Source organism: Microtus pennsylvanicus, chromosome 18 (genome assembly GCF_037038515.1).
Source record: "Microtus pennsylvanicus isolate mMicPen1 chromosome 18, mMicPen1.hap1, whole genome shotgun sequence".
NCBI classification, from domain to species: domain Eukaryota; kingdom Metazoa; phylum Chordata; class Mammalia; order Rodentia; family Cricetidae; genus Microtus; species Microtus pennsylvanicus.
Genome location: NC_134596.1, coordinates 30,537,957 through 30,559,934, shown reverse-complemented (window position 1 = coordinate 30,559,934; position 21,978 = coordinate 30,537,957). Strand labels below are relative to the sequence as shown.

Genomic DNA, 21,978 nt, shown 5'->3' with positions numbered 1-21,978 from the left:
TCATCTACAGCAAAGGCCTGGCCTTCCAGTAGCATTGGTTTCATGAACAGCTGATGTTTGATTTGCTGCAGGGATTCTTATGGTCTTTTTGCCCATGACACATGCAATATCTAAATGTTTTCTCACATTCTACTTTCTCTTATCGGAGGGTCCTTCTTTCTCTTCCTAGAACACATGTCATGATGTACACGAAAACCTAGTTGACTCGTCCAGAAAGAAGCTGGGCCTCTTCTTCAGCAATGCCCTTGCACTGCGGCCATGTTTTTCTCATGGTATCCTCTACACTAACCCAGAAGAATTGTCCACATGCGTGCCTCCCTCTTGGACTGCAAACTTTTCAAAGACCAAGACTGTAGGGCAGCAGCCCTAGAAAAAACAAGTGCTCAGCACTTATCACTGAATGCCAAATGAATAGATAACTAACTGTAATAATGAGAGTATTACATCTAAATGACTGTCTTAAGTAGTGACGATATCAGTAACGTGGTGTAGTGTCGATGGACAGCTTAACACCATTTACCCCTCCTATCCTCTCCCGTGAATATCAGGAAGTATGCCTCATAGAAACTGTATCTTCTAGACCCCCTATATACAAGATTATGTCCTACATGATACGTGGTTCAGAATTTCAAATCCCCAAAGGACATCATAGCTCTAACTAGTCCACATAGCAAAACACATGGCTTGACAGTAGTTTTGGTTTGTCCTTGGGCCATCATAACCTACTTTTGAGGAACCAGGAGCTGAGAGCGTCATCGGTTTTCCTGACTGTCCTTTCTGATTTTCTTACCTCTACCTTACTTCCCATGGCCTTCTGAAGTGGGTTACAAGCTTGGAACACCTGGTGTAGGTTTCTTGGATCACGGAGCAGTGTATGAGAAGTTGGGATGTATGGGAAATTTGTGTGTGAATTAGAAAATGAAAGAACTGATCCCACCACTCATGGAGAACTTCCTTCTACTGGTATTTATTCAGGCAATGATAGTTTGGAAGCTGGAAAATCAATATCGCCATCATCACAAATAATGATGTGTATTAATGATATGAGCTCCGTGAGCTGCCTCACTGCAAAACCTGTTCCACTGGGAAAGGAATAGGTTGAACTACCAAAAGCTGAGGAGCAAGGAAAAAGTTTGAGTAAACGATCAGAAACAGACTGCAAAGAGAAAATCAGAGTCACCCAGCAGAAAATACACGCCCCAGAAAGGAAAGCCTGCAAACAGTCAAATTTCCAAACCTTGAGGCAGGGGCTCTCCAGCTGAGTTGTCGCTGTTTGCTCTGCCATTGGATGCCTGGAGAACACGCTTTTTCTGAGCCTTAGGAAATACAGTCTTACTGCCCAGTCCTCTTCGTTCTGAGAAAACAATGTGTAACACATCTTACCAAGCGAAAGCCATCAACTTCCCATTCGGCTGAGTGTTCTTGAAGACAGCTGTGAAGAGAACTTTTTCTAACAGAACGCTGCGTGTGCTTGGATGCTTTGGCTCACACAGGTCTGGAAGTAGGTGGGTGTGCGCCTTTATGGGTGTGTGTCCAAGTCTGCCTGTCCAAGTGTGCCTGTGTGTGTGTGTGTGTGTGTGTGCGCGTGTGTGTGCATGCGTACATTTCATAGGACCAGAAATCATCTTGACTAAAACAGTCCTCAGTCCAGCACCCACATACGATCAGGGTTGAGAGTTAATCAGTCATAGAAGCAGGACATGTAAAGTCTTAACTGTGGGCAGAAAAAGGCATGCTGCCTGAGAAGAAGAGCAGCTTCACGGTCACCACCTTCTTTTCTTTTCTTTTCTTTTCTTTTTTTGGTCACCACCTTCTGAGGACCGGTGTGACAGGGTGTTAGAAGGGACTTGTTAGAAGCAGGCAGTGGTGGCAGGGGTGAGAACCGTGAAACACCCGTGTCATTCACACTTTGACTCCAATGTCCACGCGCCTTGGCCCAGCGTTTTACATATGAAGGGCACACCAGGAACAACGAGAATGGGACACTCACCCAGCAGGTGGAGCACAGAGGTTGACACGGCTTTCCCAAGAGCATTGGTGGCTGTGCAAAGGTAGGCTCCTTCGTTCTCAAGGGAAACACTCTGCAACAACAGGGATCCATTGAAAAGCAAGGAAACATTATCACTCAGAGATCCTCCTCTCTTCAACCAAGTGACATGAGGCTGAGGGACACCTTGGGAACAAAAACAAATATGACAAAGGCAACTCCTTTAGGAACAGGGCCACAGAACGGTGAGACAAATACCATTTAGTGTTTGGAGCACACGTCAGGAGCTGGGGAAGGCACAGCTAATCGGAAAGGGCTGATTGCATTTGTATGGCATATGCACGAGAAACCGTGGGGCAGCAAAGGCTTTGGTCCATGGGGCACTTCGTCAGTTTATGTATGATGCTACGGGGCAGGAGCCAGTGAAATTGCCTCACTCTGGGAACGGAAGGGATTTTAAGTTGGGCAAATCGGTGGGGAAGTGGTCTGCAAAGGAGACGGTGGCACAGAGGATGACGGAAGACCTGAAGACATTGCTTCAACCACATCTTGATAAGTATTCGCATTTTTGCTGGGCTATTGAAACTCAGAGCAATTTCCCTCTATTCTTAAAAGTGAAGGGTGCCTCAATGGTGCCTGGGACTGAACGAGGCAGCTGGTTTGAGGGATCTCTCTCCTCCTAAAGTGCTCCAAAGGGGGAGAACACGGAATAGCTTTCTGCAGAAATCATCTCACCACTATTAAAATGGCACGCCCAAAGTGCCTTGTAGCAGGGAGAAGGCATGGTTCAAGAGCCTGGTGGCTCTTTCAAATTCTCAGTCACTCCTCCCTCCTAGGAGGTGGTCACTCTGTGCTCCATCTTATAGCCCAGGACTCTGCTAAGCCTTAGGCACTGCTTGTTCCATCCACTCTACCAAGTTGACCATTCAAGTCTCTTAGGGAATCTGCTATGTGTCTTCAGAAACACCTGATTGACTTAGAAATGTCGTATGTACACGCAGAAATTACAGATTGATACTTGGAGTGAAGCATTGCATCAGACCCAAGAGTTTTGCTTTTGCTTTGTTTTGTGCTGTTGTTTTTTTTTTTAAAGAAAGAGAGCAGGAAGAGACAGCTGGAATTAGAGGGCATACATGTAGGTGTGGGGAGGGTGGAGACCTCATGCAGTGGGAACTTCCTGGAATCCATGAGGGTGGCCCTAGTGAGGATTGCTGGTAATGGAGGCCATGGAGTCTGAACTGGCCATTGTTTGCAGCCAGGCAAGGTTGCCTGTGATGGGATTGTGCTGAATTTGGTTGAGTTGTTGGCCAAGGGGTTCTCGTGGAGATCCCTAAAGAACCCAGGATGTTGCTAGGACAGAGGGCTGCTCCCAAAAACTGACAGCAGGGTTCCACTGCCAAGGACAGCAACCATACTGCTCACTGAACACAGATAGGTTGAGCTGGTGCCTACAATGAACCTGCACCCTTCCATTCTAGTCTCTTTGGCATGGGGAGGTACTGGCAGGTTTCCAAAAGAGAAAACAATACCCACCACAGAACCCTTGCCCAATAATCTGTTCTGCCTGCAAGATGTGCTGGAGAAATGGTGGCCTTGAACTTGTGGGATTGGCCAAGCAACGTCTGGTTTAACCTGAGGCCCATATTACAAGTGGGAGCCCATGCCCTACACTGCCTGGATGTCCAGGATCCAGAGACTGGATAGTCCAGTGACCTAGGGTTGAACCAAACACTACTGGCCAAAAAGAAACACACCCACCCACCCACCCACCCACCCACCCACCCACACACCCACCCACACACACACAATGAAATGGTTTTCAATGATGTTATACTCATAGATCTGTGCCTTGTCCAGTTACCACCAGAGAGGCTTCCTCTGGCAGCAAATGCAAAGATCCACAGTCAGATATTAAGTGAAGAGAGAGTATAAACTGGAAGTCTCCATGGGGTCCCTCCCCCTAGAGATAGTGGATGGAAAGATGACAGGAATCAGAGGAGATGGAGAACACCAGGAGAACATGACCCACTGAATCAACTAATCAGGACACATATAGGTCACAAGGGCTCAAGCGGCATCAAGGAGCCTGCAGCAGGCCCTCTGCATATACATTATGGCTAGTATCTTGGTGTTCCGTGGGCACTCCTAACAGTGGGAGTGGGTGTATCTCTAATTCCTTTACCATCAGTTGGGACTCCTCTTGGGTTACCTTGTCTGGCTACAAAGTGTTGGCTTTTTGCCTTGTCTGACTGTATCTTGTCATGCTTGGCTATTGTCTCTTGGAGATCTGCTCTTTTCTGAAGGGAAACTGGACAACTGGAGGGGGAGATCTTGGGGATGAGGGTAGGTGTGGGGGACTTCGGAGGAATGGTGGGAGGGGAAACTGCGGCCAGGATGTATTGATACAAGAAAAGAATATATTTTCTGAAAAAAGATGCAATTGATGCTCAAAGAAGTAGGCACAGACTAGAAAAGTTGCTGCCTGGAGTGGGAGGGCGGTGCTGGTCCTGCTCTCCTTCCTGTCTGGTATTTTGTTAACTTTGGACCTCACGCTGGATTCCAGCAGCCTTAAGTGCAGAAGGAATGCCAAATGAGAACAGGAATGTTATCGTGTTTAGATGTAATATTTGAGGGCCTTAAAACCCGAGTCCGAGTTGGTGGCTCCCTGGGGTTTCATCTTTAATCCTGTGTCTTTGTGCCATCTGTGTGTGATGGCGGGATTTCCAAAGGTGTTGCCTCAAGATTCTCATCCTCTGATTGGACTCCCTATGTTACAGTCCGCATCCCAGGATTGTAACATAAGTACCGGTGTGATGGGGTTTTGCAGATTTGATTAAGTTTTCAAGTCAGATGGCCTTAAAAGAGGATGCTTATCCAGACAGACCAATCCTGTGCAGTGAGTCCTGCAGACCAGAAAAGCAGCGAGGTGCTTAGAACTGAAAACCAGAACAGAGGTGGGGTGACAAGGCCTAAGGACATGACGAGGGGCACCATCTTCCCCCGATGAGTGTGAAAGAAAGGCTCCGTGAGCCAAGAAACGCAGATAGCCTGGACGATCAGGGAGTCTCCTCCAGCTGACGCTAACAAGCAAGTGGGCCCTTGAGTTCTGCAATGAGGAGCTGAATTCTGCCAACAACAGGAAGGGGATGAAATCCCAGAGCCCCCAGACAGGGATTCACCCTCAACAACACCTTCACCTGACCTTTGATCCTCCAGATAGCGCAGTCAGCTCAGCCACACTCCACTGACGGACCTATTGATCTGTATTATAATCAACTAGTGGTGTCTTCAGCCTGGAAGTTTGTAGTCTTTTGCTACAGCTGCCGTATAAAAGGAACACACTGACAGACATCAAATGGTGCCGAGAAAGCTAGGCTAACCCCAAACAGCCGGATCACGCAAATGACACGGACATAGATATTTTTAGAAAAGTCGAGCTTTCCTAAGGTCACAGCTATTAAACACAGAAAATGAGATTCAGAGCCATGTCATTAGATTCAGAACATCTCTTAACCAGAATGTAGGTAGCTCTAATGCATTTCTCAATAAATTCCCTCTGCAGCAGCTTATAGTTGTTGGAAGGTTTGGTTGTGGTATCAAACAAGATCATATGTATATATGTATACACATATGTAATACATATAGACTATGTTTAGTAGTTATTGATTGCTATTGACTTAGAGGAAGTTATGAGCCTTATTTATCTTGTTTCCATCACTCTAATAGATGACTTAATTTTGGTAGGTGTTCAATTAAAAAAAGTAACAATTACCCCCAGTGCCCCTCCTCTCCTGGCTTCTGAGGGTGCCTTTGCACATAAGCAGACATGCACAGATACATTCACATAAGAAAACAAAACCAAATCTTTAAAATGGAAGAGGTGCTAAAGAGACTGCACTTTATTTTTCAAGGTAAACAATTATATCATTTGCAAAGGGTTATAATTTTATCTCTCCTGATATTTACATTTCTGATGTCATTTTCAGAATAATGCCATGTAATAACTTGAGTGGCAAGTGCTGTCAAGGGAATGTCTGCTTCTCCCCCAAATTCACGCACTGAAGCCCAGCCCACTGAGCAGGCTAGATTACCAGTCCTTGAGTAGTTAAGGACCGTTTCCAAGGAATCCACACTATCAGTGCTGTTCCCCGCTGGATTGTGACATCGCTGGGGTGTAGAACACTGACTCTAAGAGGGCAAGCCAAGGTGAGATTCCTCCTAGACAGCTTTTTCTTTCAGCAATTTGATGTGCCTCCAGCTGACAGCCTCTGATTTAGCACAAAGTCCCTGGGAAAACCATCCAGATTCCCTTACCTAGGTTGTCCTGGAGTAGTGGCTTACCCACGTAGACTTGTTAAAGCAGCCTAAATATATGTGTAAATGAAAGGCCAGGAAAATCTTCTGGGGCTGTATATTAATAACTCTGGCTTTCTAAGGAGGATAAACATCTTTTCCTTTGGAGCATCTTGGAAGGTTTAGGCACTGTTTTTATAGGAGAGAGAGAGAGAGAGAGAGAGAGAGAGAGAGAGAGAGAGAGAGAGAGAGAGGAACTTAGAATACCTACTGTAATCCAAACTATTGGAAGGGACAAGAGGAGAGGCGGGAACAGGGACAGCAGGGGATGGGACACTTTTGCCCCATTCCCAGATCCTCAACGTCCATTTTCAAACTGTCAGTAATGACAAAAGCATTAGTGGTATTCAATACTGCTAGTGGAAAGTAGTCCACGGTTCCTGTCCTGCTTCTGATTGGTGGAGCGCAGGTGCGCCTGGACAGCTTAACACAGTAGTCAAAAACAAAGTGGGTCCAGAAGATTCTATAATGTTCAGACTCTGGAACTGGCGTAGCCTAGAAACAAGCACACTTGGACCCAAGCCTCTGTACGCTAAGAGTGTGGCGCTGAACCTGCAGCCAGGGAAAGTCTACAGCGGGTAGGAACACGACACAGGATACAATGTGCAGCGAGGCTGTAGATGTGCATGGGAGACAAAAGCCCCCTTGCTAAGAAGCCAACTCGGGGACTTCACATCTAGAAACATCCTGACCCTTGCAAATGCTTCCGAAGGACCAAAGAGACCAGAGGATTGCAGACAGGATTCTTCACACCACTGCCTTTAGCAGGCTCTCAAAACTACGAGTGCACACTCTGTGCAGACAGCTCCAACATGTCAGAAGTGACTTCAGCTTATTTATCTAACCTCAAAGACAGGCCGTTCCCACAAGACTCGCAGCTCTGGAATATCCGGCAGTCTGTTTCCACAGCGCTGGGACAGCTTTTGGAAGGTGAATGCTGTGGAAAAAGGCCAGCTCTGCTGAGCCCGTGAAACACGCACGGTAAAGAGCCTGCCCCTCAAGGGTATCTTTAAAGTAGTCAGCGTTTAAAAACAAATTTCCTCCATCCTTGAAAGGCCCATGAAATACTCCACACCATAAATCCTTGGCGCATGCACGCCATTCTAAGATGCCAGCCCTTGACGTAAATACATAGCATCCCTGAATGCTATGCTTCTGCTGTTTGTCTTTCTTTCAGCTATTTCACAACATTCTGTGAGCTCTTTTGTGCCCTCTTCTAGAAGAAATGAAGGCTTAAACTTGTTGGGACCATTTGGAGTCCTGGCCTCCAGCTGCTCTTCCTTGCTAGAGATCTTTACTTTCCTTCTGATCTGAGTTACTAAAGGCTGTGTCAAAGTTGTTTACCAGCTCTGCTTCACGCACGTGTTGCCTTGGCCTTGAGGATCAGGGGATGAGGTTTTCACCTGTTGGACCACCTGACTGTTGGGTGTATAAGCCTCCATGGTGCTACTGAATAAAGGGCTTCTTACCAGTGACTAGAGGTCTGTGTCTCTGTCTCTCTGTCTATGTGACTCTGTATGTTTCAACCTCCAGCCCCTTGCCCGAAGCTCGCAAACTGTATCGTAGCACATAGAGCGCAGTCAGGCGGTGTGCGCTGCATACACTCCTAGGGCCTCTCCCCATCCCAGGAAGTCACGAAGAAACGATGCTGTAGATGTATAAAGTAAGAGGTTTACTGACCACAGTGTGGGCAGCAACGAAAGGAGTTGCCACAAATAACTGTGACGATAAGCAGGAAGCACAGCGTTGGTGTCGGAGAGAAGACTTTAAAGTGACTAGCAGGAAGATGTTCCCACTGTGGGGGAGCTAGGCTGCAGCAGAGGGCAAGGAACGGCCTTCTTTAGAGCTAACTGCATGCTCTTTTGTCCACTCTGGCATTGAAGGGCCTGACCGCCACTGAGGCTGCATCCAGAACTCCAGATACAAAGCGATGGCGCTTGCCGTTTGCAGAACATTTAAATAACTGTTGACGTACACTTCCTTTTCTAGAAATGATGCCCGCAGACGGGCATAGTCAGTACCCCCAGCAATGTGTTCCGAGGCTTTAGAAACCTTTTGGATCGTGCCATATACTCCCAACTCTGCAATTAAAGGTCTTTCACTAAGCTAAAGTCTCCTAAAAATCTCCTTGTGTCATGGAGGATATCACCACTCTCTTATTGCTGTGGTTAGCCCCGATCTCTCAGGACATTGGGATTATGCTTCATCAGGACTGGGCAGTTCTTCCTGTCAATCATAGTCTGTGAGCTGCTGGATACTATTCTCCAGGGTCTCATGTACAGACCACAAAGTGTCCATGGCAATTATGCCACACACTTTCACAAGCCAGAGCCCTCCAGTAGCTTCTTGAAGAGTTAGAAGCAAGGGCTTGTGCACACCAGACACGGTGATATGAGCCTGTGCGGTGCACGCAGCACTGTACACTTGGCATTGTGCATGTGGAATTACATACATCACAAAAGCCCCCGACTCTGGATGTCGAGAACGGGGAGAAGAATCCTACACAGGAGCCCAGATGGTGAGAACAGTGGGCATCCCCAAGGCTCAACCTCATCAACAGCAATTCTGGTGACGTATTCACCTAACACTGGACTGAAGGCGGACAAACTGCTACCACCCACTCTTTAGAAGCTGCATTAAAAATGAATGCTTATCCAGAGGGCGTATGCCACGCTCTACAGGGGGATTCTGGATCATATACAAAACAAACAAAAAGAGGGGGAGGGGGTTTATTGAGCAGAGGTCATTTTAGACTTTATTTGACTCTAAATGTTTAGATATTTCAAGGATTGTAAATGGTTTTTTAAACTGACAACAAAATACAGATGATACTGTATATTTCAAATTTATAAATGAACAAAAATAAATTTTTCTTAAGATATGGTCAAAAGAACCAATATGTTCAGTTCATAAAATAGGGATAAACAGGTGATCCTGAAATTTTATTCTTAAGTCTTCTGAAAACTACATGTAAACATTTGTAGGTAAATGAATTTTGGTAAAGATGATTATTTCTTTTTGCCTCCCCCCCCATTTTATCAAAGCAATCTGTGACTTAAAGACATTTCCGAATCACCCATACATAGATCTAATCTATATAGAATTAGAAAAAGACGAGATCTCCTGGGTAAACTGGGAGTATGAGGAGCATGGGATACGGTTGAAGGGGAGGGAAGAGGATGGAAGAGGAATGGAGAAAAATATATAGCTCAAAAAAAAATTTAAAAAAGAAAACCCTAGCCCCAATTATCTGTTACTTCTAAGAAACATCTCATGGCTCAAAGTCAACTTATCGAGTAAATGCAAGCCCCAATGAGCCTGGAATAGCTAGCTATTCTGATACCTAGTAAAGCAGAATCTAAACACAGACTAAAAGACATGAAGACCACTGCATATCAATAAAAAAGAACTTATCAAGAAGATAGAACTTTTAAATAAATGCATTGTATGTTGTAGTCCCGTTTCATAAAACTAACAAGTCTGCTTCCTAAAGAGGAAGAGTTTCACCCACAGGCCAGTAAGACCCTTTCATATTTAATTTTGCATTAAAAAAAATCTCAACCACATCTTACTACTCCTCAAGAGAACTTTTTCCCCCATATTTTGTCTTCATCCATTTTTTGAGGCAGGATGGGGTCAGAACCAAGCTATTCAATACAGCCTTACTACCTGTGGACATCTAGACATCTGCCCACACAGAGGAGTTGTGCATTCGGAGAACATGAGACACAATCAAGGCATGACACACTTCTCCCAAGGGCTGTTCAAATCTCCCCTTCCCTGCTGACGGATTCCCCTCTGGGACGTTATTTTGTTTGAAACAGCGGCTTTCACAGAAATGAAAGACTCCTTCCCAAATATATCAACTGCTGACTTCAATGAACTACAGATTCTTACATTATTTGTTTCTTGACTTTTTATTACAACCAGATTTTTCAAATCATAACATAGGAAATTGGGTTCTTCACGGACTAGTAGTTTTGTTGCAAAACTTGTTTCGGTGAAGGACTTTCTACCTACCTATTCTGAAAGAGTTTTTCCTATACTCCTGGGTTCTTTCCTCAGGTATTTCCAATGTCAGGTGAGATCTAGTGAACACCAGTTCCAAGTTCCAAGTAGGTGTCCTGAGTACTTTTCCTTCCTTTGTTATCCTTTTGGTCCACATTTCTGCCAGGGACATAAGGCCCAGGGTAAAATTTCCTTCAGGACATCCCACCCCAGTGAGTCATTCTGTAACAGAAAATGAATGGCCAGAGAGACAGCCTTAGGGGCTCAAGGCCTCACAGCTAGGCAGAGGCAGGGCTAGGAGTACTGGGAGTTACACTCACGTGCCCATGATCCAAGGTGAAGGGTTATTTAGACTTGTTTTTGCTCTGTCGTAGACATTTTTAAACAATAAGCAAGCCTGTAGCTGGAATCAACATTCTATCCACAAACTGTCTCTTCCTCTCAGAGCAGGAATGCTTCTGTGTTCGTCCCTGCAACGACAAATGGTCTGTGGGGGCACCCTGACAACTGTCCCTTGGCCTCAGGGGGCAAACCTTACGCAGAGGATCTCTGGTCCTGATCATCATACATTCTGGCTGACCACCACACCTGCTGCTCTATCTTTCCATATTCCTGCCAACCGTCAGTAGTGCGAAACTCTTGAAGTTTTTCAAGGTAACAGGTCCAAGAGGGATATCATCAATATCCTAATCTCATTACCAATGAGACTGGAAATCCTTCGAAGCTCAGGGTATCAGTTCTGACAGCTGTTGGTCCTATGGCTGCCTTACTGTTACATTTGGTACTTAAGGTGATGCATAGTAATCATTTGCATATCGTGGATACCATGCGACAAATATTTTCTCCAAGAAACACAGCTTTTTAAAATTTGTTGAAGATGTCTTGAAAGGTTAACATAAAAATTGATCAAAATATTATTCACATATTAGGAAATTCAACCTTTAAAACTATAGAATGCTGAAGTTCAAATACAGTCATCAGATTCTCTGATTAGCTCCATGCAACAGGCATTTTACTCTGATTTGCACTTCTAGGATTTCCGTCATTCCCAGATATCAAACGTATCTCCTGTATCTTAATTGAAGAATTAATTTATTCATATTTTAGACCTGTAACCAGAATCATTCTAGGTAGAGGTTTTTACCATTTACTTGGCAATTTGCCTTTTGACTCTTTGTCCTGCTCCTGGGTTTTCCTATATATCCTAATCTGCCGTGGAATCTGCATTCTCTCATTTCCTGCCAGTCCCCTGTCAGTACCACACTGCTCTTAGTCCTCTGGCTTTCTGAGACGTTTCTGTAACAGAGGGAGGCAAGCGAATGAAGCTCTGGCCAGTGTGGGTGGGACCCAGCACAGACGCTTGGTGAGTTAACTGTACCTTTTAACTCTCCCAGGACCCACAAGGCTCTAAAGATCGAAGGGACTGTTTCTAGAAAAGATGAATGGTGGGGATAGGTGAATACTCCCAACTCTCAGCTTCCCTGGAGAGGAGGAGGAGGAAGGAGAGGAGAAAGAAGAGGCAGGCCCACACACTGGAGGAGACCGGCCCGCCCACCAGCAGTATAACATACAGGGCAGGAAGGGATCAGTTTATATTTTTGCTTGACTGGATAAGAAACCAGACCTGGGCTGAGCTAAAGGGTCTTCTCCGAGGTCTTTGTTTGTGAAAACGGTTCCCACTGCCTCTAGTCCCTGACTTCAGACAGCAAATAACGGGCGGCAAGCCTTTGGCTGACACCCCAACCCCACCCCGCCGTTTGATTTTAAACGATCAGGAAGTTAAAATTTAAAAAGAAACCTTAAAAACGGAGGTTTCTCTTAATAGGAGTCACATCTACTTTTCAGAATCCTCTGCAGGTGGGGGGCTACAGAAATTGAAGAAGGCTGTGGCTTGGCATCCCAACAGCTCTGTTCTGTTTTCCTCCTTGCCTCGGCTAGAGAACGCTGGACCGTTCTGTAATGGTAGGTCCATTTTTGCCAGAAAATCCACATATTTGTGGGTGGAGCCAGTTGGGAGCCTGGGCGATCTGTCAAAAGTCTGCACAGGCCAAACAGCGCAAGGACTGCCAGGGGTTGAAAGCGAATACCTTGGAGGGTAGCAAATTTCCAAGGTGCATGGAGCCAAAGGTGTGCCACACCTTTGGAAGCAGGGCAAGCAGGAGACCATTAGGGGGGCAGGGAGCTGGGTGAGTGTGACCCCAGCCCTTTCATGACAACCATCTTTAGGTGCTATTGGGCAGCCTCAGAGGCCCCTGCCGTCACTCTGCATCTTGTAACTGGTTCTCCTGGATCCATTACCTCTGGCAGAGAAGAGAGGGCCGGCTCAGACAATCCAGGAAGTTAGCTGAAGTTACAAGACTCTGGACAGGACAAAAGGTAAAAAAAAAAGCAAAGGCTCCTCCCCAAGGTCGCATCAGCAGGAAGCAGTTGCTAGAGCAGAGGAGACTCTTTGGTAGAGTTGCCGACAGGTTTTGCAGAGAGCTTCGTGGCTGTAGCTTCGGTGAATGGTCAGTCATGCAGGGATGGGCTTCTCGGTGATGTAACCGCTTGAGTATTTTATGATCCTGTATCTGACCACCAAGAAACTCATTGATTTAAACTCACTAGATTTGGATTTTTTTTGTTTTAATCTGTGGTTGGTGTCCATATTATAAGGGATGAATAAACACTTTCCCACAATTCCTGTGGTGGTTTGAATACTTATGGCCCCTGTAGATTCTTGTGTTTGAATGCTTGGTCCATAGGGATTAGTACTAATCCCAGGTGTGGCCTTGTTAGAGCAGATGTGGCATTGTTGAAAGAGGTGTGTCACTGTGGGGGGTGGGCTTTGAGGTCTTATAAGCTCCAGTCTGGCCAGTGTGGCACACAGCACGGTCTCCTGCTGCGGCCTGAGGATCACGCTGTAGAACTCTCAGCTCCTCCTGCTCACCACCGTGTCTCGTCATGACGATAATGGCCTAAACCTCTGAAACAGTAAGCCAGCCCCAGTTCAATGTTTTCCTTTATAAAAAAAGCTGCTGTGCTCATGGTATCGCTCCACAGTGATAGAGACCCTAAGAAAGGTTAATCCTCAGTGAAAGAGTCAAAGTCACACTCCATTGGATGGGTCACCATCAGAGGACATCAAACACAGCTACAAATCCTGGGGTGGCTTATTAATCCTTGGAAACCGGGGGATATACTTGTTCAGATAGCTAAGTCAATGCACAGTAAATTAAGGGCTTCTAGAAAGTTCCTTTTGAATTGGTAGACTCAATTTGCTATTTATGTGTCTCACTAAGGAAGTGACTCACACAACAGCCCAACCCTTTACATCTGTAAAATGCAGAAGGGAGTAGAATATATTGTCTGTATACATCCTGGGGACTCTAGAGTCCAGGTTAAGACTGAAGAATGTCTTGACTTTGAGGCTGAAAGTTTTACTCCTATTAAAGAAAGAATGTGTCTAGAGGACTGTGGGTAGAACTTGGTGGGGAAACACGTGCCTTCCATGAGAAAGGCCTGAGGGTGAGGGTCCATCGCTAGCACCCCAAATACATGGTCTTTTATAAAGGTGTCGAGCTTGTATTAGCAAACACAGTGGGGAAAGCCACTGACACACAGGCTGCTGAGCCCCACCCATGGATGGTTCAGGACTAAGTCTGAGTAGACAATACTGGCGTTCCTCGTCTTAGGCCTGGCTTTGCCAAGGCCAGTGCATAGCAGGAAGACCTATCTAGCAATTTCCAAAAAAAAAAATCTGTTTTCTCAGACTCCACAGTCACCACACAACCTCAGAGCTGAAAATTTCTCTTTATTAAAGATCTGCCCACACAGTGCTCTGGCTTTCCCAGGATGAAGATTCCAGTGTGTGTCAGTCACAGCCCATAGCGGGGACAAAGTGGCAATCTGGTCTTAAACCTCCCCCTCTCTCCTGTGTGTGTGTGTGTGTGTCAGTCACAGCCCACAGAGGGACAAAGTGGCAATCCGGTTTTAAACCTCCCTCTCTCTCTCCCCACCATGTGTGTGTGTGTGTGTGTGTGTGTGTGTGTGAATGTATGGAATGTATGTGTGTGAGAGTGAGTGAGTGAGAGAGAGAGAGACAGAGAGAGAGAGAGAGAGAGAGAGAGAGAGAGAGAGAGAGAGAGAGAGAGAGATAAATAGATAGATAGGCAGGCAGGCACATAGATAAGAACATGCTAGTGTGTTTGGACATGAGCATGTAGGAGCTTACGTATGACCAGGTCAGAGGTCAACATTGGCTGCTGTCTTTATCACTCTTCACCTTGTCTTTTGAGACAGGGTCTCTCACTGATTAGTAAGACCTAACTGGCTAGCAAACTCTAGGAATCCACCTGTTTCTGCATCCTACTCCACAGATCTGGGGTTACAGGAACATGCTACTGTGGCCACCTTTCTTTTTTATTGCTGTGCGCATGCTTTAGGTCTGAACTTAGGTCCTCATGTTTGCAGAGCAAAGACTTTACTGACTGAGCTACTTCCCCAGTCCCCGGCATCAGTCTTATGATCTGGTGTGAGCTCACTTCTGAGAATCAGATGTGTGGGAGAGTCCTAGAAATCAGAATGTGAGTTCATCAGGATGATAGGAGGAACACTGAAATGCCAGCAGTCACCTTCTGGCTATTGTTGGCCAAATGGCTTCCCACTGGAAATGATAATACTTACCTTTTACAGGACAGTGGATTGTCACAGTGGCCTGAAGGGCAGCCTCCACAGTGCCTCCCACCACAACAGACAGACGGCTGTGCTCTGGTTTGGTGACATTTCTTTCAACAGACAAGATGACAGGTGCCTCTTAATTCAAAGGGAGCAGAAACTATGTTAGGTTTAAGCTCTTGTTCACTGACAAGCATCATCGATTTGCTGAAAGCAGGGAAGAGTGCAGGTCTCTTTAACTCCCGTGGTGCACAGAGACAAGCACACGCACAGCTAGGGGTACTCAGTGCAGAGATGATGGGTGGATGGGAGGATGTTTGGGAGGATGGGAGGGAAGATGGATGGATGAATGGATGGATGGATACATGGGAGGACACATGGATACATGTATGTATGGTGGTTGGGAAGGTGGATGGATGTGTAGATGGATGGTGGGTGGGAAGGTGGATGGATGTGTGGATGGATGGATGTGTGGGTGGATGGATGGATGGATGGATAGGAGGATGGATGTGTGGATGGATGGCGGGTGGGAAGGTGGATGGATGTGTGGATGGATGGATGTGTGGGTGGGTGGATGGATGGATGGATGGATAGGAGGATGGATGGGTGGCTGGTAGGTAGATTGCAACTATCAAGTATAAAGTGAAGATATTTTACATTCATAACCAAAATAAAGGTTAGTTCCTTCTTGGTAATTTTACGAAGACTCAGTTCACAAGATGCAAAACCACAGGGTAGAATAGCATCTCTCATGTGCAGCCTCAGATGAGTTGGTGCAGGCCTAAAACACCAGGGAGCATTTGATACTTCATGGAAGGATGGGTGTGAGGTAGGGCAATGGATCTTGATCTATCCTATTGCCCTTGGTAGGTGTTATCCTGGATGTAGAAGGCTCTCAGGTCTCTCCTACTAACGTAAAAGTAAGTCAAAGCTCAGCCATCATGTCCAAAGCACCTCGCTGTGCTCTCTGCTCAGCTGCACCAAGACATCAATAATAACAAAGCCTGCCCATGCACCAGGTGATGCAATCAGACATTTCAACAACAATAAAGATTCTAAACACAAAAAAAACAAAAACAAAACCCATGTACAGTTTCTTTTAGGGCCAGAGACAAGCTGACTTGTCAATCACAGAAAAAATATTGGATTCAGGGCTCACTCAACACTGCACTGGGAAAGACCAGCTAAGCAGGAGCTCACAACTCTTGTGAACTTTCTCTTAACCATAAACATGTACAAAGTGTTTTCCTGCTGGGCTCTCATAGGAATCTCAAAGTACTGAGCAAGCTCATAGCCCTTCAACCCTGTAGAGCTCAGAGTCAGTGTGGCTCAGAGTCTCCCCTGCTCACACTATCTGAATAAAGTCATGTCCACTTATTGGGGGGGGCTCCTTAAAACTCTTCTCACACATCTCTACTCTGCAGAAATTCCTCATTTATGAAATCATATGAAGCTATCTCAAGTGGATTAGCATGGTTTGGAGGAGAGGTCAGAATTTGGCATTTTAGTCAATGTGAAACAAACAGCCACATCAAACTTGTATTGAAGAAATAATTAAGACAAAGGCAGAGTCAGGAATTCATTCAAGGACATTTACTCCTTGAAACTGGACAATGAATGGATTCATTCATTAACTCAGTCAGGACACATGCTTTGACCACCTATGTGCAGAATTTCTGTGACGTGGACAATGAGACCGAGCACGTGCACTCTTGTTCTCAAGAAGCCTGGACGACCAAAAGCTCCATTCTTTTTTGGAATGCCTGGGGTAGGGAAAACCATCCCGAGGGAGGGTGCAGGGTGGGAACTCTTGGGGTGGAAGGGATCTTCGGTTGTCACAGCTCATCCTCTGGATCACGAGGCCCTCACATTAGCTCCATCAGGAGTCTAGGTTATCTGGGGATGGACTTAGGAGCACTGGTAGAGGAGGGGCCACCTATCCACTCCAGGAACTACCACACTTTGTGCTTGCTTCAAAGGAGCAAATGGTTTCAGGCACAACAGTCCAGGGGAGAACAGAGGCCTGAAGCAGGGGTTCTTAACCTGCAGGTTGCAACCCCTTTGGGGGTCAAACAACCCTTTCCCAGGGGTTGCCTAAGCCAATCAGAAAATATGAGTATTTGCATTATGCTTCATGATAGTAGAAAAATTACAGTTATGAAGTGCAACAAAATAATTTTATGGTTGGGGGGTTACTACATGAGGAGCTGTATTAAAGGGTTGCAGCAGTAGGAAGGTTGAGAACCACTGGCCTGCAGATGCTGCCTTGGGAAGGAGCCATCCTGAAGTCATTTGGCCTCAGGACACTTTCAACACCAGCGGATTCACCTTTCTCAGCTTGTGGATGACAAGTGTGTACCACCAAGCTTAGCATCTAGGAGACCAAACTGGGTTCTAATCCCCAATGCCTACTAAGGCAACGCCTTAGGCAGCACCCAGCAACTGGTGCTTAAAAAACACCCGTGCCATTGCGATACAGACTCCGGTTTTAGAAAGCCATCTTTCTAAAGCATTTCAGATGACACACAAAGCAACAATGAGACCCCAGTCACTCTAGACTTTTCCCATGAGCATTACCTGCATATAACACCAATGAACTTTCCACATCTGAGCCAAGACGATCAGCTACGGAACATTCATATATCCCTTGCTCTCTCTTTGTAGGGTTTCTTATCTGTATCTTCCCAGTTTCATCCAAAATGATCCTGTAAAAGAGTTAAAATGAGGATATACTCAAGTAGCAGACATAATTGCTGTGCGGCCATCGCAGGTTATGGAGAATGGAAAATGCAAATTTATAGGCTTTGGTCTGGCGTGGGGCCTGAAAGGTAATCAGGTCCAGCCCCCTGCCTCGAGGAAGAAACTGCATATATGGAAGACTGGGGAAAGCTTTCCTCTTGCATTAGATCAGAGAGCACTTACAATAGGCTGGGATGTGGACTTACTGGCTTCTATTTTGATTTTATTAGTTTTGTTTTCGTTTTTGTTTTTAAAGCAAACCAATGGCAGACAAGCTATACATCCCAGCAGCTTCCTGGAAGAGAAGGGCAGAGAGAAGCAAACTCCATGTCACCTGATGTGAACAGATGCAGATGTCAGATTCAAGCTGAATGGGGCAGTCATGTGGCAGAGATAGGGGCTTTAGAGAAAGAGCAAAGATGCCCAAACTATCAGGGAAAATAAAACAAAACAAAACACAAAGACATGCTTAGGTTTAGGTTCTGGCTAGCATCTGAAAGAGATAGGGCATGAAACAAAAAGAAAGTTCTCTCTTTCTGAGCCAGACCTAGAACCTCATCAACCACACTGTGGTTTATGAAACTGCCCAAGAGGGCAGGAATTCTGGAAAGGAAAAGTAAAGTACCCACTTAAGCTATTAGTTCACCTATCTCTTTAGCATGGCTTGAGCTGAGCCTGGCCTGCTAAGGTCAGCCTCTCTTCCTTGAGGGATAGTCCCTATGTCAGGTGACTGACATATCAAACTTGAATGCTAGGTCTCCACTGAGGACAATGGGTCTAGTCTCTTGACCAGGAATTTTTCCTTGATGGGCCTTTATCACTCTAACAATGCTAAGTGAATTAAGTTAGTCTCAGAAAGGCAAATATCCCCGGTTTTCCTTTTCCCATTTGTTGTTCCTAGATTGTGTATAGGTACATAAAGTCTCTCACACATGTACACACATGCACACACACACGCATACACGCACGTACACATGCATGTATGCGCACACGCTCACCTGCACAACCATGACAAAAGAAGTAAACTGGTTAGGCAGGCAGATAAAGTACAATGGGAGGGAGCACTTTTTTTTTTTTGTAAGGAGGAGAAATGTGAAAATGTTTCCGAGAAAACTAGACTAGGCCACAATAAGGAACTATCAAGGAGACACTGTTCTGAGTTGACTCACTTCGCAGACGGCTGCAGCAAGGCTCCATCCTTGGTCCATGTATACGTGGCCTCACTGCTGGGAGCAATAATATTGCAAAGTATATTGATGACCTCCGTGCTCTTCGTGATGTACACTGTATTCCCAATCCTTGCATTTACTGTTTTGTTAAATGAAACCGAAGGGGGTAGGGTTTGCCTCATGAGGACAGGTCCTTTTGGCTTAAAAGTCAGCTTGCCTGAGTTGGCTACTGTGGGGCTTTGGGGAGCTTTTGCTGTCTCCCCTCCGAGCTGAGCCTCCTCGTGGATACCCCTCCTCTGAACAGGCATCGGCTGAACCTTGGCCAACTCAGCAACCAGCTGATAGATCATCTGGGAGGCGAGGTCATCGTTGGCCTCTCCTGTCTCCATAAGCTGGCTCATGTTTCTTATGAGCTCATCAAACTGGGCTGTGTCCATGCTATACGCCCCCTGTTTCATAGCTGCCTCAAACTGCTTGTTCTTAAGCTCCCAGGAGTTGGTGCTCCCCGCAGAGGTCCTGCACGGCCCTAACAGAGCTCTCAAGAATGGCTGCTTGTCGATTTCCCCATCGTGCAGGTCAAGCTCATTTTTGTTGTTCCACATCTGACGCATTTTATGCCAAGTGGCTCCCAAACTATTGGCTTCCTCACGGTCCACCCCGGAGCGGCCCCGCGTGTGCTCTCTGAGGGATGGGTGTGCAATGAGTCTGTTGTCGGTCCCGATGAGCTTGAGGACAACGGTGTCCTGCGCGGAGCCTGCGATGCACCTGTACACGCCGATGTCAGGGGCTGCAAGACTGTGGATTTTCAGGGAGCCCGACTTGGTGATGCCAAGCTGCTTGGAGTTCTGCAGACAATGCCCATCCTTCTCCCACTGGATCAGAGATTTCTGGAAGCGTCTTACTGGGCATTTGATGAGCACAGATGTGTTGAGCAGCAAGTAGGCTCTACTGCCGATGGTCAAGTTGATCCGCTTCTCCTCCCTCGTCTGAATATAGACTCTCCGGACACCGAGAATCTGGGGGCCCTGCTCTCCGTGTCGTGACTTTGTCCCAACTTTCACTTCTGCAGGGGAAAAAAAAAGTAAAGAGATTGAGAGAAATCACAAGTAAAGGTCATTAACAGAAAATTTCTGAGGCTGATTGGTCTAGGCCTACTAAGATATCTTGGATAAACTTCACAGTCATCTAGTACCTAAACAAGGATGCGTGCAAGTTTGACCATGTCCCTTGAGAATATGTAAGTTATTTTATGAAGCCCTGGTTTGGCAGGCATGAGGTTAAATGATTCAGTGAAACAGAGTAAAAGGTTCTTCTATACTTGAGAAAGGTTTGTTCTTTGCTACAGGGGAGTAATGGCTTGACTAGTTCCCAGTGTTTGGGTACAAGTCTCTGCAGTGGGACAATGGTCTTTTATCCTGACACTTGTATTATTTTTAATACAACACTGATTGGCCAGTAGCCAGGCAGGAAGTATAGGTGGGGCGACCAGGCAGGAAGTAGGGGCAGGGCAATGAGAATGCTGGGAAGAGGGAAGCTGATACCTTATGGGACAGGATTGTAGGTAAATAATCCTTTGTCCCAACCTGTCATCTAGACTCAATGGGTACAAATAAAGCTCAGCTCCAGCTCTGAATCCCTCTAACTTGTCCCATAAGGCACCAGCTTTTGTCCTTTTTTTTTTTTGCATGAGAACTCGTGTATTCTGGAGTGATGTGGGAGGAAGCCAGGTTACTGTTTGATATATGTTGGTTCCTGGGCAGGCCTGGGTGAACTCTTGTTTCGACTCCCAGACATTTTCATGTATGACTTGTACTTAAGGCACCAAAGGTTTAGAAAGCTCCTCAGCTGACTGAAATGCTCAGCTAGTTTGAGGATGGTCGCCCTTGAGCAAACCACTGGATTAGGCTAACGTAGCAGAAAAAGGCACTCTTGGTCCAGTTTCTTCTATTTAGTGACAGTGATGAGCTGCCTGCTACTAGTGAGGAGGGAACAGAAATAAGAGTGACCGTATTGTCTGTGAGCATCCTGCTCAAGTCTCTGCTACATACATGTCCCTTCCTATGACGGTGGGAGCACGCATGTCTGACCTTAGCATCAGGGATCACAGCACTTTGCTTATTAAGTCACTTGTCTGCCATCAGGTTTCTCAGAGGTGGGCTGTGGAAAGGATGCGCGGGCAACGGATAGCTTTGAAGCTCAGTCTTTAAGAACAGTGCCAAGTCTAAGATGGGGATTTATGCAGTAGTGTAAAGTGCAAAGAAAGATTCTTTCAGGACAGTAGAGTTCTCTATGCAAGGAACGACTAGTATGGCATAGAACCCTATACAGGAAACTGTCTAGTTGAATGACTCGGGTTGGAGACAATATAAGAGTGGACCTGGGCCTACCAGTGGCCTTCAAGATGTCCCTCATCCAAGCTTAGAGTTGATAGCACCTGATTCCTTCCAAGGCCGGCCATGAAACCCGGATTCCCCCTGGACACATGCCCATTCATAGGAGACAAACCTTATGCCCCCACTCATCCCCTTCCCAGCCCTGCCTTGGCAGTTGGTCACACTGAGGGTAGAGAGCAGATGTGATAGCAGTGGGGCAGGGTGTGGATTGAGATTATCCTGCAAGCAGACACCCATGAGACTTGAAAGGCTGCCAGGCTCCATATCTTTAGCCAATTTCCCCTTTGGTTCTCCCGAGAATCCCTTCAGAGCAGAGAGTGTGGTATCACTGGACCAGATCTTGGAGAAAGGGGAAGACTGACCTGGTTTAGGTTTTCTGTCTCTCTTATATCCGGAACTATCCCAACATTGTAACTCTGGCCACGCCTGATGAGAACAAGGCGTCAACATCTACCCTATAGAATGCTCAGGAATGGATGGCATCTTTTTGGAGGGACTTCTGGGCTACATGATGATGCCAGCCCATCATCCTACCTCTCCCACTATTGCAGGGTATGAGAGGTACCACATCTTTGGCTTTTGTTAAATACGAAACCCTTTCTTCTACATGTCTTCCTTCTGGGTCTGACTTAGAGGCCAACCCCAGGTGTCAGGCGACATTTACAGCCCTTGC

At 46.2% G+C, this 21,978-nt stretch overlaps 1 protein-coding gene across 3 annotated transcripts in view; it reads right to left on the bottom strand.

The window, feature by feature from the left end:
* Positions 1 to 21,978, bottom strand: part of Adamtsl3 (ADAMTS like 3) — a 226,320-nt gene that overhangs the window by 15,247 nt on the left and 189,095 nt on the right. For all 3 annotated transcript variants that reach the window (XM_075952699.1, XM_075952698.1, XM_075952700.1), the window contains exons 21-25: positions 18,913 to 19,975; positions 17,582 to 17,709; positions 15,014 to 15,142; positions 1,991 to 2,173; positions 1,238 to 1,354 (exon numbers count right to left, since the gene is read on the bottom strand). In XM_075952699.1, coding sequence (XP_075808814.1) covers positions 1,238 to 1,354; positions 1,991 to 2,173; positions 15,014 to 15,142; positions 17,582 to 17,709; positions 18,913 to 19,975 — 1,620 coding nt within the window. The remainder of the gene's footprint in view (positions 1 to 1,237; positions 1,355 to 1,990; positions 2,174 to 15,013; positions 15,143 to 17,581; positions 17,710 to 18,912; positions 19,976 to 21,978) is intronic.